General features: G+C 45.2%; 1 protein-coding gene across 1 annotated transcript in view; it reads right to left on the bottom strand.

The window, feature by feature from the left end:
* The window catches only part of lama1 (laminin, alpha 1), a 208,739-nt gene that overhangs the window by 61,933 nt on the left and 130,518 nt on the right, over nucleotides 1-16,288 (bottom strand). The window contains 6 exon segments of the mRNA XM_056299265.1: nucleotides 4,400-4,544; nucleotides 7,476-7,626; nucleotides 7,748-7,872; nucleotides 8,041-8,194; nucleotides 15,823-15,956; nucleotides 16,077-16,220. Of these exon segments, the coding sequence (XP_056155240.1) occupies nucleotides 4,400-4,544; nucleotides 7,476-7,626; nucleotides 7,748-7,872; nucleotides 8,041-8,194; nucleotides 15,823-15,956; nucleotides 16,077-16,220 (853 nt within the window).

The raw sequence follows: 16,288 nt of genomic DNA, 5'->3' as shown, positions 1-16,288 counted from the left end.
AAAAATGTGCTGTCCTATGTGAGCAGATTCCGAGAGCGGCTGCATGAGGCCTGCAGTGTCGTTAAAGAAGGTCTCACTGCTTCTCAACTGAAGATGAAGCATCAGTTCGATCAGAGAGCAGTTCCTCATTCTTTGCAGTAAGGTGACATGGTTTTAGTCTTCCTGCCTGTCCCTGGTTCCTCTCTGGATGCTCGTTTTTCAGGACCTTACATTATTGACAGGAAGTTAAGTAACACTGACTATGTTATCAGAACTCCTGATCGGAGACGGCAGTCTCGTGTGTGTCATATAAATATGTTGAAGCACTACCATTCCAAAAGTGAGACACAGCCTAAGGCTCCAGGGGCGACCCCTGTGGCCACTGTCACATCTGCAGTGCATGAGGCAATGAGTCCTGGACCTGTTACTGTTACAGGAAGTGATGAGGACGGTTTAAGTTTGCGCAATGTGCCTCAACAAACTCCTCGATTATCCAACTCTGAGATGCTGTTGAACCTTCCTTCTCCATTGCCACATTTAAACAAGGAGCAGGAAGCCAGCATAGTGACTTTAGTTCAGAATTTTATTTGTCTGTTTGGAGATGTTCCTTCCCGCACTACCGTTTTGGAACATGACATTGACGTGGGCGGGGCAGTGCCGATTAAACAACACCCGTACAGAGTCAATATGGTGAAAAGACCAGTGATGCGACAAGAAGTCTCATATCTTTTAGAACATAACTTGGCACATCCAAGCTCAAGCCCATGGAGCTCCCCATGCATCCTGGTTCCGAAACCCGATTCTACATTTCGTTTCTGCACTGATTACCGGAAAGTGAATCATGTCACTATTCCTGATTCGTATCCCTTGCCCCATTTGGATGATTGTGTTGATACCATTGGTTCGGCCCGTTATGTCACCAAGCTAGATCTGTTGAAAGGGTATTGGCAGGTGCCCCTTTCACCTCGTGCATCTGAGATATCTGCCTTCGTTACACCTGACAGGTTCCTGCAATACTCAGTAATGGCATTCGGGATGCGAAACACTCCAGCTACATTCCAACGCCTAGTGAACATAGTGCTTGCAGATGTGTCTAACTGTACAGCACATCTTGATGATGTAGTAGTCTACTCCTCTAATTGGTCAGATCATTGAGTTCATTAAGAACAGTGTTTCAGTGGTTGGCAGCCGCTTCTCTAACCCTGAACCTTGCCAAGTGCGAGTTTGGCAAAGCTGGGCTGAGGTAAAGTGCGTCCCGTTGAAGCCAAGGTTGGTGCCATAACGACATTTCCACTGCCCACCACATCGCGGGAGTTGCGTCGGTTCCTACGAATGGCTGGGTATTACAGGGGGTTTTGCCACAACTTTCCTCAGTTGTAGGCCCACTAACTGGCTTACTCAGTCCCTCAGTACTGTTTGCATGGTCTGCTGACTGCCAAACAGCGTTTGACTGCATCAAAGCCCGGTAATCCGTTTCCACTGTCCTTAGTGCTCCGGATTTTCACAAGCCCTTTACCATCTAAGTCGATGCTTGTAGAGTTGGTGCCAGTGCCGTTCTGTGTCAGAAGGATTCTGGCAGTCTGGACCATCCAGTCTGTTACTACTCAAAGAAGTTTATCAGTAGTCAGTCACGCTACTCTACCATAGAGCAGGAGACACTGGCTCTACTACTCGCACTTCAGTTCTTTGAAGTTTATGTAGGCTCTAGTGTTACGCCTGTGATTGTCTATACTGACCACAATCCCTTAGAGTCCCTTCACAGAATGTGTAACCACAACCAGCGTCTGATGAGGTGGTCACTGATCGTCCAAGGTTATAATTTGGAGATCCGACACAGGAAAGGTTCAGAGAATGTGTTTGCTGATGCCCTTTCTCGTGGTTACGAGTAATGTGTGGAATATGTTATTGTTATTAATGTGTGGGATTGTTATGATTAATGTGTAGGAGTGGATTTGTTATATGGCAGATTGATGAGGGAAAAGCACATGATTATCACCAGCCATTGAGGCTTGCTCTTATGGGAGGGGGTGTTACGGCCCTAGAGCCATGTGTCTGTGTAATTTTCCCTCCCCAGGTAATGCTCCACCTCCTGTGGAGCTGCTGGTTGAGCCCAGGTGTTACCAGCTTCAATCAACCTTCCGACCGCCTATTGAAATGCCCTCCTGTCCTTTGTTCGGAGATGTTGGTGTGTCCTAATGAGTTCAGTTCTTTAGGGACAAAGCAGCCCTCAGCTAGTGTCCAGAGCCAGGGTTCCTGCTTTTTCTTTGAGTGCCCGCCAACGCTTCGATAGCCTCTTCAGTAGCCTTTGGCAGTTTTTATAGACCTTGTAAGTGGTGCCTGATGATCCTGGAGCAGATCCTCCTCGAGCTTTTTCCACTACTGCCCTTACTTCATCAAGAGTGAAGTCTGCCATGTTGAAAGGGGTGTGTGGCTTGAGTGTTGGCAGCTGGAAAAGACAGTCACTCAGTGGAATGTCTCTGCTGGGGTTCCCATGTGCTGCTACACTATTCTCCACTTCTTACTTAGAACATATCAGTCTCCTGCTTTTAGGCTTTCTGAGGAGGTCAGCTGTGAAACGGAAGGGGTTGTTAAAAAAAGGTTTTCCTCTATTGACGCTTCTCTCTGCTTTTGCATCACTGTCTTGCGAAGCCAGAGTAGTTTTTTTGCAGCTCTGAGCTTAGTTGGTTCAGAGCTGCTTTTTCCCCATCGTCTGCTTTCCACCACCTTTTCTTGAGCACCCTTAGTTCTTTATACAATTCTATGATCTGGCGTTGCCTTGTAGAACCTGATAATGTAATAAATCCCCGATAATGTAATAACCCTGATAATGTAATAAAAAAAATGCACTTGAGGCCATTGAAAATGCAATAAAACCTGATAATGTAATAACTTCCTGATTATGTAATAAAATTATCCAACTGAGAAAAAACGTGTGGAAGTAGCTTGGAGGTAGCTTTGAGGAAGAGTAGAGCATTCATGCACGTCCAACTTTGACCTGTCGGTGGCGCTAGACCTCTCGAGCTTGCGTTGCTTAAACAGTATCACCACTTGAATACATTTATGGGTGGTCTGCTGTTAAATTATTACAATATTGGGGAATTATTACATTATCAGGACCAGGGAAATGAAGGCTAACCTGATAATGTAATAACGTCCCGTTAATGTAACACACTATTACATTATTGGTAAAAAAGTTTATTACATTATTGGGAAATGCACTTTATTACATTATCAGGAAGTTACTACATTATCAGGTTTTATTGCATTTTCAATGGACTCAAGAGCAGATTTTTATTACATTATCGGGGTTATTACATTATTGGGAATTTATTACATTATCAGGTTCTACATGCCTCCTACTGGGACCTGCTGGTGGATTTAAAGTTTTGCCTTCCTTCACACCAGAAGCATCTTGGAATGCCTGATACACAACTTGCACCATAGTCTTTATCTTCTTGGTTGCATCTCCTTTCAGGGTGTTGTCCAGGATGATGCTCAGTTCTTCATCCAATTGTGTCCATCTGCAATCTGTTGCCAGTGGAAAATTCAGCTGTGGTTTCCTCTCAAAGCCCTCCAGGCTTTCGGATTCACCCCCTGTCCTTGTGCTCTGAGCAGGTTGAGCATAGAGGTCTGGGGCATTGTGGTTTGCCTCCTGGCCCTGGTCCTCCTCCGACTGACAAGCAGGGCTCATAATATCAGGTGCTTTGCATTGCTGTAGTTGCTCTTTGCGCTTAGACGTGCCTTGATGAATTTTCACACCACGTTCGTTCTTAAATATTCCACTACAGATGATGCATCTTCTTTTGGCTTCACCCTCTTGTCTTGCCGCATCCAATTTCGTAGTCCTTATGCCATTACCCGAGTCTTTGGCCATGCGATCTGTCCTTAATGACAGATTACCCCCCCCCCCCGGTCTGCCTGGGAGTATTCCCTCTGTTTGGTACTTGTAGCTTGTTTATGCAGTGCTTCGGGTGCTAGCCCTAAAACTTTTGCATGCTGTGTTTCTGGGCTGTTGTCTGTTCTTTCTTGAATCTCCGTGGGTCTTCCCCAACACCGATGGGCCTTTCCCCATGCTCACAACAGTACAAGTGAAATAAACATCAGAGATGCTTTACTACAAGGACAACATGCAGGAGCTACTTAAGATGTTGCAAGTTACTCCTCTTCATGGTATTCCTTGGTGGCAGGGTGGTCAGAGCATTTTCATTGCGGCGAACTCTTGTGCATCTCCAGCAGGTATCTCAGGGTCACAAGATTATAGTAAGTATAGTATAATTATAGTAAGTAATTATATTGTTAGTAATGTTATCACTTGAAGATAGAAGAATAATAGTATTAACAGTAGTATTAAGATGAATAATAGCAGCAGTACCGTAGCAAAAGTAGTATTAGCAGTATTTCTTGTTATATCAGGTCCTACCTTTGCGTTTGTTTCTTTGCAGTGTAATCTTGTACCACACTCCACTGTTGTACGTCTTACTGGAGGTGAGGGTAAGAGCTCCAGACCCCAGGTCAAAGGTCAAACGGACACGCCCTTCAACAAGCTCTATGAACAGGAAGTCCCTCTGCAAGAAACAGAAAGTTTACACTCTGCAGTATAAATACACAGTACACACAGTATATCCGAGTGTGTACATTTAAGTGTATGTATGGTCTGTGTTTGTTAGGGATGGGTATTGTTAAGATTTTAATGGTACTACTAGTCTTACCGATACTGCTTATTGATCCAATACTTTAAGAGTACTCTTATTGGTTCCTTTTGTTATTTTTGAAGTGAGAAAACGAAACAAATGATAACATACCCGCAGTGGATGGCCAACGAGAGATGAACTATGAGCTAAGCAGTCAAAAGCTGCATTTCTCTGCCTGTGTTTGATGCACTTCCAACAGATGTTTGGAAATACTGCTTGTGTTTCTGCCATTATATGCAAAAGACTAGCTGACCTTGTGGCAACGAGCATCGTCAGCATCATGTCTGTGAATGTTCTCATTCATCCAGGTCGTCATGGTTCTCCAAAGGAGTTGAATCAAGTGCAACTGGACTTGGTATATATCCGTGAAGACGTTTCGCCTCTCATCCAAGAGGCTTCCTCAGTTCGTGCCTTTCTGACTAGACCAAGCTAGTCTGACTGGCTGCTGATGAGACTCAGCATTTATCCTCTAGGAGTCGTCGTCAGAGCTAAAGATGTCCATGGCTCTTTGTGTTCCGATGTTTACCAACGCCCGTCGCTAACAGAGCCATAGATATGAGTGGCTCTTTTGTGTACCGTCATTATCGGAGCTACTGATATGCGTGGCTCTCCTGTACTCCGATGTCCAGCCGCGCCTGTCGCCATCGGAGCTGTTGATTTGAAAGGTCCAAGGCGTAAAACTGGAACCGGATGAAACCATGGTATCCTACGACGTGACCTCGTTATTCACCTGCATCCCAACCATGGAGGCTTTGGAAACTGTGAGGCAACGTTTGCTACGGGATGACACCCTCCACGATAGGACCAACCTCAGCCCAGACCAGGTCTGCCAACTACTGGACCTTTGCCTGAACACTACATATTTCCAATTCAGGGGCCAGTTTTACAGACAGAAACACGGCTGTGCAATGGGCTCACCAGTATCGCCCATTGTGGCCAACTTATATATGGAAGAGGTAGAACACAGGGCCCTGACCTCCTTCAGAGGAACACCTCAGAGCCACTGGTTCAGATATGTGGACGAGACATGGGTCAAAATCCAAACACAAGAGGTGCAAGCGTTTACCAAACACATCAACTCAGTGGACAAGAACATTAAGTTCACAAGGGAAGACGTAAAGAACAACAGTTTGCCCTTCTTGGACTGTGACGTCCACATTGGGGAAGACAGGAGCCTCCACATTGGGGTTTACAGGAAACCTACACACACAGACCAATATCTACTTTTGGACTCACACCACCCGCTGGAACACAAACTGGGCGTCATCAGAACTCTGCAACACAGAGCTGACAATGTGCCCAGCAGCACTCAGGCCCAACGAGAAGAACACAAACACCTGAGGGGAGCTTTAAAAACCTGCAGCTACCCCAGTTGGACCTTTGTGAAAACTGCAACACGTTCAGAAAGACCAACCGGGTGAGTGACGAGGAGAAAAGGAACAGAAGGAATAACACAGTCATCCCGTATGTTTCTGGGGTCTCCGAGAAACTCAGGAGAATTTTCAACAAACACCGCATCCTGGTATACTTCAAACCCAGCAACACACTCCCACAAAGACTGGTTCATCCCAAAGACCGTGTACCACACACCCGGAAAAGCAGTCTGGTGTATGCTGTACAATGCAATGAGGACTGCACTGACCTATACATAGGAGAAACCAAACAACCACTACACAAACGGATGGCCCAACACAGAAGGCCACACTCCTCAGGACAAGACTCAGCAGTCTATCTACACCTAAAGGAGAAGACACACTCCTTCCAGGACAGCAACGTACACATTTTGGACAGGGAAGATAGATGGTTTGAAAGAGGGGTGAAGGAAGCCATCTATGAGAAACTGGAAAAACCATCCCTCAACAGAGGAGGAGGTCTGCTACACCACCTATCTCCCACTTACAATGCCGTCCTTTCATCTCTACCCAGGAGACTCAAGAAGCCTAGCCTCCAAGAACAACAGTCGCTCACTAACGGCTCCAACCACTCTCATGACCACTGAACAATGAAGTCCAAACTAACACCCCCAACCACCGTCGCTGCTAAACATCGGATCACAAAGAGCCACTCATATCGATGGCTCTGTTAGCGACGGGCCCGGCTGGACATCGGAGCACAGAAGAGCCACGCATATCAATAGCTCTGACAACGACTCCTAGAGGATAAATGCTGAGTCTCATCAGCATCCAGTCAGACTAGCTTGGTCTAGTCAGGAAGGCAGAACTGAGGAAGCCTCTTGGATGAGAGGCGACACATCTTCACAGATATATACCAAGTCCAGTTGCACTTGATTCAACTCCTTTGGATCGTCAGCATCAACTCTAGTGAAGTACACCCAGACTTCTGACCCTGCAGTTCTCTCTCCACCATTGTCACTAAGAGCAGGTTCTGTGTGTGTGTGTGTGTGTGTGTGTGTGTGTGTGTGTGTGTGTGTGTGCTGAATTGTATGTTCTGTTGTGTTTTCCCTTCACTAAGAAGGCGCTGCAGATGGCAGCCTTGGTTCTGTACTCTCTGGTACTTTTTCTGTCCCCCCCCAGCTCTCACTCTCTGATCACATTCAGCAGGAAATAAATGTTATTCCTCCGACTAGCCACCGATCAAACTCTTTCACCGTTTTTCAGTAAGCCTAAAGTTTCACCAAGCTTTTAGGTGGAGGAGCAGCAGCTCTGTATGGGCTTCACCGGAGCGCTCGCACTCGGCCAAACAAAACCGAGGTATGTCCACGAGTATTCATGGGTGCCTGTGTGTGTGTGTGTGTGTGTCTGCATGTGTGTGTGAGTATCCATGTGTGCATGTGTGTGAGCGTACGGTGTCATTAGAAGCCAAGTAGAGCAGGAGGCCGTTGGGTGAGAGGGTTTTGAACAGCAGGACGATGAAGGTGCTGGTGGATCGGAGTGATTTCTCAACAACGGAAAAACCAGTCCCATCAAAATGGAAGGCAGTCTCCTCTGACTGGGGACTGACAAACAGAGACACACACACAAAGACAGCAGAGTCAGGTGCCTGATACATATTTATATATTTTGGAAGATTCAAAACGACACACTCTTTACACAAAGAGTGTGTGTGTTTGTGTGTACCTGGTGAAACAGCCCCCACACGCTCCTTCTCGCTGATAGTAGTTCCAAAGGCCAATGTTCTTTTCGTTTAGTGACGCTTCTCCCATACAGCCCTGAAACGTAGACACACTCACCGCAGCAGGCTTCTACACACACACACACACACACACACACACACACACACACACACACACACACACACACACACACACACACACACACACACAAAGATGTACAGAAACTTTAGAAAGTTACACAGATGAATGAGTTGTTCTGTGTGTGTGTGTGTGTGTGTGTGTGTAGGTGTGTAGTACCTCAATATCTCTTGCCAGTCCTCCGATGTAAATAACAGTGGTGTTGTCTATATCCAGAAGGCGGGCCGTTCCTGGTGATGATGCGGTTACCACGGCCAGCGGGTTGGAGTCTGACTCCAGCTGGTGGACAGAGAGAGAGGCACGGGCTCCGAACCTGCAGAGATCACATGACCTCACGTTACAGTAGGAGAGAGCCCATCACAGCCTTGTGTCACACCACTGTGTCACCTTATGGGGAGCCAAGGTGGCGTCCAGCGAGTTTGGCGTCTTTCTCAGCACTCTTCAGCTTTACGGAGTACATGAAGTATTTGCTATTGTTTCTTTAAGTCCTTAATGTTTTAGCAGTTTACATTGATGGACACCAGTGATAAGCTGCTTTACTGACTGATGGACACCAGTGATAAGCTGCTTTACTGACTGATGGACACCAGTGACAAGCTGCTTTACTGACTGATGGACACCAGTGATAAGCTGCTTTACTGACTGACGGACACCAGTGATAAGCTGCTTTACTGACTGATGGACACCAGTGATAAGCTGCTTTACTGACTGATGGACACCAGTGATAAGCTGCTTTACTGACTGATGGACACCAGTGATAAGCTGCTTTACTGACTGATGGACACCAGTGATAAGCTGCTTTACTGACTGATGGACACCAGTGATAAGCTGCTTTACTGACTGACGGACACCAGTGATAAGCTGCTTTACTGACTGACTGATGGACACCAGTGATAAGCTGCTTTACTGACTGATGGACACCAGTGATAAGCTGCTTTACTGACTGATGGACACCAGTGATAAGCTGCTTTACTGACTGATGGACACCAATGATAAGCTGCTTTACTGACTGATGGACACCAGTGATAAGCTGCTTTACTGACTGATGGACACCAGTGATAAGCTGCTTTACTGACTGATGGACACCAGTGATAAGCTGCTTTACTGACTGATGGACACCAGTGATAAGCTGCTTTACTGACTGGTGGACACCAGTGATAAGCTGCTTTACTGACTGATGGACACCAGTGATAAGCTGCTTTACTGACTGATGGACACCAGTGATAAGCTGCTTTACTGACTGATGGACACCAGTGATAAGCTGCTTTACTGACTGACGGACACCAGTGATAAGCTGCTTTACTGACTGACGGACACCAGGGATAAGCTGCTTTACTGACTGACGGACACCAGTGATAAGCTGCTTTACTGACTGATGGACACCAGTGACAAGCTGCTTTACTGACTGATGGACACCAGTGATAAGCTGCTTTACTGACTGATGGACACCAGTGATAAGCTGCTTTACTGACTGATGGACACCAGTGATAAGCTGCTTTACTGACTGATGGACACCAGTGATAAGCTGCTTTACTGACTGATGGACACCAGTGATAAGCTGCTTTACTGACTGATGGACACCAGTGATAAGCTGCTTTACTGACTGATGGACACCAGTGATAAGCTGCTTTACTGACTGATGGACACCAATGATAAGCTGCTTTACTGACTGGTGGACACCAATGATAAGCTGCTTTACTGACTGATGGACACCAGTGATAAGCTGCTTTACTGACTGATGGACACCAGTGATAAGCTGCTTTACTGACTGATGGACACCAGTGATAAGCTGCTTTACTGACTGACTGATGGAAACCAGTGATAAGCTGCTTTACTGACTGATGGACACCAGTGATAAGCTGCTTTACTGACTGATGGACACCAGTGATAAGCTGCTTTACTGACTGATGGACACCAGTGATAAGCTGCTTTACTGACTGATGGACACCAATGATAAGCTGCTTTACTGACTGGTGGACACCAATGATAAGCTGCTTTACTGACTGATGGACACCAGTGATAAGCTGCTTTACTGACTGATGGACACCAGTGATAAGCTGCTTTACTGACTGATGGACACCAGTGATAAGCTGCTTTACTGACTGACTGATGGAAACCAGTGATAAGCTGCTTTACTGACTGATGGACACCAGTGATAAGCTGCTTTACTGACTGATGGACACCAGTGATAAGCTGCTTTACTGACTGATGGACACCAGTGATAAGCTGCTTTACTGACTGATGGACACCAGTGATAAGCTGCTTTACTGACTGATGGACACCAGTGATAAGCTGCTTTACTGACTGGTGGACACCAGTGACAAGCTGCTTTACTGACTGACTGATGGAAACCAGTGATAAGCTGCTTTACTGACTGATGGACACCAGTGATAAGCTGCTTTACTGACTGATGGACACCAGTGATAAGCTGCTTTACTGACTGATGGACACCAGTGATAAGCTGCTTTACTGACTGACGGACACCAGTGATAAGCTGCTTTACTGACTGATGGACACCAGTGATAAGCTGCTTTACTGACTGATGGACACCAGTGATAAGCTGCTTTACTGACTGATGGACACCAGTGATAAGCTGCTTTACTGACTGATGGACACCAGTGATAAGCTGCTTTACTGACTGACGGACACCAGTGATAAGCTGCTTTACTGACTGATGGACACCAGTGATAAGCTGCTTTACTGACTGATGGACACCAGTGATAAGCTGCTTTACTGACTGATGGACACCAGTGACAAGCTGCTTTACTGACTGATGGACACCAGTGATAAGCTGCTTTACTGACTGATGGACACCAGTGACAAGCTGCTTTACTGACTGATGGACACCAGTGATAAGCTGCTTTACTGACTGATGGACACCAGTGACAAGCTGCTTTACTGACTGATGGACACCAGTGATAAGCTGCTTTACTGACTGGTGGACACCAGTGATAAGCTGCTTTACTGACTGATGGACACCAGTGATAAGCTGCTTTACTGACTGATGGACACCAGTGACAAGCTGCTTTACTGACTGGTGGACACCAGTGATAAGCTGCTTTACTGACTGGTGGACACCAGTAATAAGCTGCTTTACTGACTGACAAGATGGTGTATGAGTATGGTTGTGAATATAGCGTTCAACTATTGATAATATATGAAGTGAGCAAAGGATTATTGATGAAACTGGAAGAGTTTATTAACATCGTGTGGGTTGGGGCTCAAAGAAAAACAAAATATTTGTCTAAAAGGATATAATGACATTTACGGATAACGTGGGGGAAAAGGAGTAGTATTAGGCTATATATACTTTTCAACAATATTGAGTGTTAAGTATTGAGTAATAAAAGTGGAAGAGCACGTAGTATATTTTTTAGGAGAAATACAATTCTAGTGTTCCCTCCCATGGACGGGGCAAGTGTGAGGCTGACAGGAGCGAAGAGGTTGTCTTCCACTAACTTCAGAGGGTTTCTTGGCAGTCTTGCAGTGAGTTGTTCAGTAAAGTGGGAGAAATGCAGCCTGCTGGAAACCTTGTTCTGAGCTTCAGGGAACTTATTTGTATTTTAATTAAAACTTTTGAAGTGGGAGTAGGAGGATATAATGAAGCACGAGTATGTTGCATCTGAGTTTAGTATCTATGCAGTGAATGCGTGAAGCCGTCATCAGGAAACTGTGATTAATTCTTAATAGAAGTAGCGAATGGCGGTGTCTGAGCCAGAGATGTGGAAGCAGAGGCTTATCTTACAGTTTTTCATGTGTAATTCTGTGAGTTGTTTGCTGATTCTGAAAGAAATGTGTAGTTATACTCCTGTAGTGCGTTGTGTAGCCGTGTCAAAGGGCAGTAGAGTGGACTTGTGGTGATAATGGTTTGCATTATAAAATGTCCTTTACTGAAGGGTGCTCACAAGAGTACATAGCTGCTAGCTGCAAAGCTTCAGTTTGATCACACTGACAGGCTACAAGTAGTTTGGAAATATAATTTTAGCGCATTTCATGATTTTGCAGCATAGCGCCGCCTAGTGGCCAATTAACAGTAAATAATGCACAGGACCTCAGGGCGTCATGACTTATTAGTGGACCAAGTTTCGTGTTAATCGGAGTTGCTGTGAACAAGATCCGCCACCTTGAACCAATAGCATAGCTGCTGCTAAAGAGCTGCATGTTGTCCCTTATACTTTAAACGCTTATAACACAAAAACCGTTGGTGATAAAAGTTCACACATCATTCTGATGGTGTCACGTGTCCTGTCAAATATTTTGGAATAGTTTGATCGAATGTTTTTGAAAATAAAATATATTACGTATATTGTACAGTGTACAGGCATATATTGTACATTGCTGTGGATGCCTCGTTTGACCAATTAGAGCGCTCTTTGGACCACTTGATAAGGTCATTCTCGAGGATGTCTGTGGCCATTTTGGTAGCAATTGAATGGATCTGTGCAGAAATATTTATGTTTTATGATTTTTCATATTTTGAAAACTATAGAGTGATGGGCTTCTGAATTGACCATATGTTGCAGAGTAGCAAAGTTTTGGCATCACTTACTGGATCTGCTCACAAAAGCTCAGCTCTGTAGGATGTACAGGTGACTTTTTGGAAATTTTGGGGCATTTTTGAAGTTTCGCAGGTGAAATGTACATTTTTGTCATAAGCCACGCCCATTTTTTCAATCACGACCAAATCGCTTATATCAACTCCAGTACGGTCCGGGATTGTGCACCCCAAATTTCATCCAAATCCATGGTGCCAATTATGAGATATAAACTTCTCCGATTTATAGCGCCCCCTACTGGACAAATGAAACGCACTTCATGGGTTAGGATCTTTTGACAATACGTGACATATGTCTAAAATTTCAAGTTGATATGTCAATGCTTTGATTGAGTTATGGCACCGTCATGGTAAATCGCCGTTTTTCAGTCAAGGTTCATTGATCTGTCAAATCAAAATCGAGCAACGGATCGAAATTCTTTCGATAACTTTTGCCTTGAGTGACTGTAGATGATGTGTGCCAAGTTTCGTGTAAATCGAACGCACGGCCTAGGAGTTTGAAGAAGTAGTTTTGGCTATTTTTCGCAAATTTGCGAAATAAAATGACAGGCAGAAATGGGCGTGGCCTATACCACGTGACTCAGCTCTGCTCAGTGAATCTGAGCATGTAAAGTCTGAATGTCCGATGTACAGCTTGGGAGTTACACGCCAAAACGCGTTGCCCTTCAAAATAGCGCCACCAACTGGTTGACATGTGTCATTTTTTGCATCTGGGCTAAGTGCAAAATTCTGTACCAGCTCTCCAAAGGGTTTTGTAGAATCTGTTACGGTGTATGCTGCAGTACCACTTTTACCAACGGAAAAATAAAAATAAATAAAAATAAAAATACAAATACAAATCTGAGCAGAAACAATAGGGTTCCCAGCCCCTGGGAGCTGGGAGCCACGCGTGGACCCATAATAATAATAATAATAATCATTACATTTATATAGCGCTTTTCTAGACACCCAAAGTGCTTCACAGTGAAGGGGATAACTAACTTCAACCACCACCAATGTGTAGCGCCACCTGGGTGATACACAGCAGCCATTTTGCCCCAGAACGCTCACCACACATCAGCTTGAGGTGGACAGGGAGGAATCATTGAGCCAAATACATGGGGGGATGATTAGGTGGCCTGATGGAAGGAGCCAGGTTGAGACTGTTGCCAGGACACCGGGGAACCCCCTACTCTTGGTGATAAGTGCCGTGGGATCTTTAATGACCACAGGGAGTCAGGACCTCGGTTTAACGTCTCATCTGAAGGATGGCACAGTGTCCCCGTCACTGCACTGGGGCATTGGGATTTGATATTTGTTGTTTTTTTTTCAATCAGGACAAGAGGGAAGACTGCCCCTTACTGGCCCACCAACACCACTTAGGGCAGCAACTCAGTCTTACATCGCCTTATGACATCGCCTTACGACACCACCTTATGATGTCACATCATTGCCTCAAGTTTCATTATGACATCACATCCTAACATTTCATCATATCACACAAAAATATCCACATCATAAAAAGTTTAAATTTATGTCAGATTATGTCATATTGTTATGGCATATTACATCAAATCACACTTTCACACCATGACATCACATTATAGGTGTTAAACATGACCATTAATTACTTGGCTTCATACTGCTATGTCATATTATGCAGAGTTGTGATTTGCACTACTGTGTTGTGTCAGTTTGTATATGTGTATTTGTATGTATGTACAGTGCATCCAGAAAGTATTCACACCCCTTCACTTTCCCCACATTTTGTTATGTTACAGCCTTATTCCAAAATGGATTAAATTCCTTTTTTTCCCATCAATCTACACACAATACCCCATAATGACAAAGTGAAAAAGGTTTTGTAGAAATGTTTGCAAATTTATTAAAAATAAAAAACTGAAATATTGCATGTACATAAGTATTCACACCCTCTACTCAGTACTTGGTTGAGGCACCCTTGGCAGCGATTACAGCCTCAAGTCTTCTTGGGTATGAAGCTACAAGCTTGGCACACCTATATTTGGGGTATTTCTCCCATTCTTCTCTGCAGATCCTCTCCAGCTCTGTGAGGTTAGATGGGGAGCGTCGCTGCACAGCTATTTTCAGGTCTTTCCAGAGATGTTCAATGGGGTTCAAGTCTGGTCTCTGGCTGGGCCACTCAAGAACATTCACAGACTTGTCCCGAAGCCACTCCTTCGTTGGCTTGGCTGTGTGCTTAGGGTCGTTGTCGTGTTGAAAGGTAAACCTTCGCCCCAGTCTGAGGTCCTGAGCGCTCTGGAGCAGGTTTTCATCAAGGATCTCTCTGTACTTTGCTCCATTCATCTTTCCCTCGATCCTGACTAGTCTCCCAGTTCCTGCCGCTGAAGAACATCCCCACAGCATGATGCTGCCACCACCATGCTTCATTGCAGGGATGGTATTAGCAAGGTGATGAGAGGTGCCTGGTTTCCTCCAGACAGTGATGTTTGGCATTCAGGCCAAAGAGTTCAATCTTGGTTTCATCAGACCAGAGAATCTTGTTTCTCATTGTCTGAGAGTCCTTTAGGTGCTTTCTGGCAAACTCCAAGCGGGCTGTCATGTGCCTTTTACTGAGCAGAGGCTTCCGTCTGGCCACTCTACCATAAAGGCCTGATTGGTGGAGTGCTGCAGAGATGGTTGTCCTTCTGGAACGTTCTCCCATCTCCACAGAGGAACGCTGGAGCTCTGTCAGAGTGACCATCGGGTTCTTGGTCACCTCCCTGACCAAGGCCCTTCTCCACCAATTGCTCAGTTTGGCTGGGCGGCCAGCTCTAGGAAGAGTCCTGGTGGATCCAAACTTCTTCCATTTACGAATGATGGAGACCACTGTGCTCTTCGGGACCTTCAAAGCTGTAGAAATTGTTTTGTACCCTTCCCCAGATCTGTGCCTTGATACAATCCTGTCTCGGAGGTCCACAGACAATTCCTTTGACTTCATGGCTTGGTTTCTGCTCTGACATGCACTGTCAACAGCGGGACCTTATATAGACAGGTGTGTGCCTTTCCAAATCATGTCCCATCAATTGAATTTACTACAGGTGGACTCCAATCAAGATGTAGAAACATCTCAAGGATGATCAGTGGAAACAGGATGAATCTGAGCTCAATTTTGAGTGTCATACAAAGGGTATGAATACTTATACGTACATGCAGTATTTCAATTTTTTATTTTTAATAAATTTGCAAAAATTTCTACAAAACCTTTTTCACTTTGTCATTATGGGGTATTGTGTGTAGATTGATGAGAAAAAAAGGAATTTAATCCATTTTGGAATAAGGCTGTAACATAACAACATGTGGGGAAAGTGAAGGGGTGTGAATATTTTCCGGATGCACTGTATATGTGGGTTTTTGTATTTCAGTGTGTGTTTGTGTGTGTGCGATACCGTGTAGCATTGATATGGGTCCATTTGTTGTTGCTGATGTCCAGGTAAGGGAACTCCAGCCTGGTGCTGCCGGAGCCCAGATCCCAGAGCAGAGAAACCTTTCCAGCATGCATCTGGACCGCTATAAAGTCAACCTACAACCACACGACCACTTCAGTGTGGAGCAGGAGGCAAGGCTCAAACATGCCTTTATTTCACTGTGCAGGCGTTGGTGTGTGTGTGTGTGTGTGTGTGTGTGTGTGTGTGTGTGTTACCATGGTCCGGCTGCCCATATAGAAGAGCAGGTTTTCACGGTGACTGGTTTTCACAGTGACGGACAGGGTGTTCAAGTTACTGGAGGAGATCTCTGGTCTGTAGGACCGAACACAGTCCCTGTCTGACTGTACAGCCACCTTTATCTGGAGACAGGATACACCATCATCATCATCACCTTCATCACGGCTTCATCAACATTTCCTTTAGTTTA

The sequence above is a fragment of the Lampris incognitus genome, chromosome 19 (assembly GCF_029633865.1).
Source record: "Lampris incognitus isolate fLamInc1 chromosome 19, fLamInc1.hap2, whole genome shotgun sequence".
Taxonomy (NCBI): domain Eukaryota; kingdom Metazoa; phylum Chordata; class Actinopteri; order Lampriformes; family Lampridae; genus Lampris; species Lampris incognitus.
This window is presented reverse-complemented; position numbering and strand designations above follow the sequence as displayed.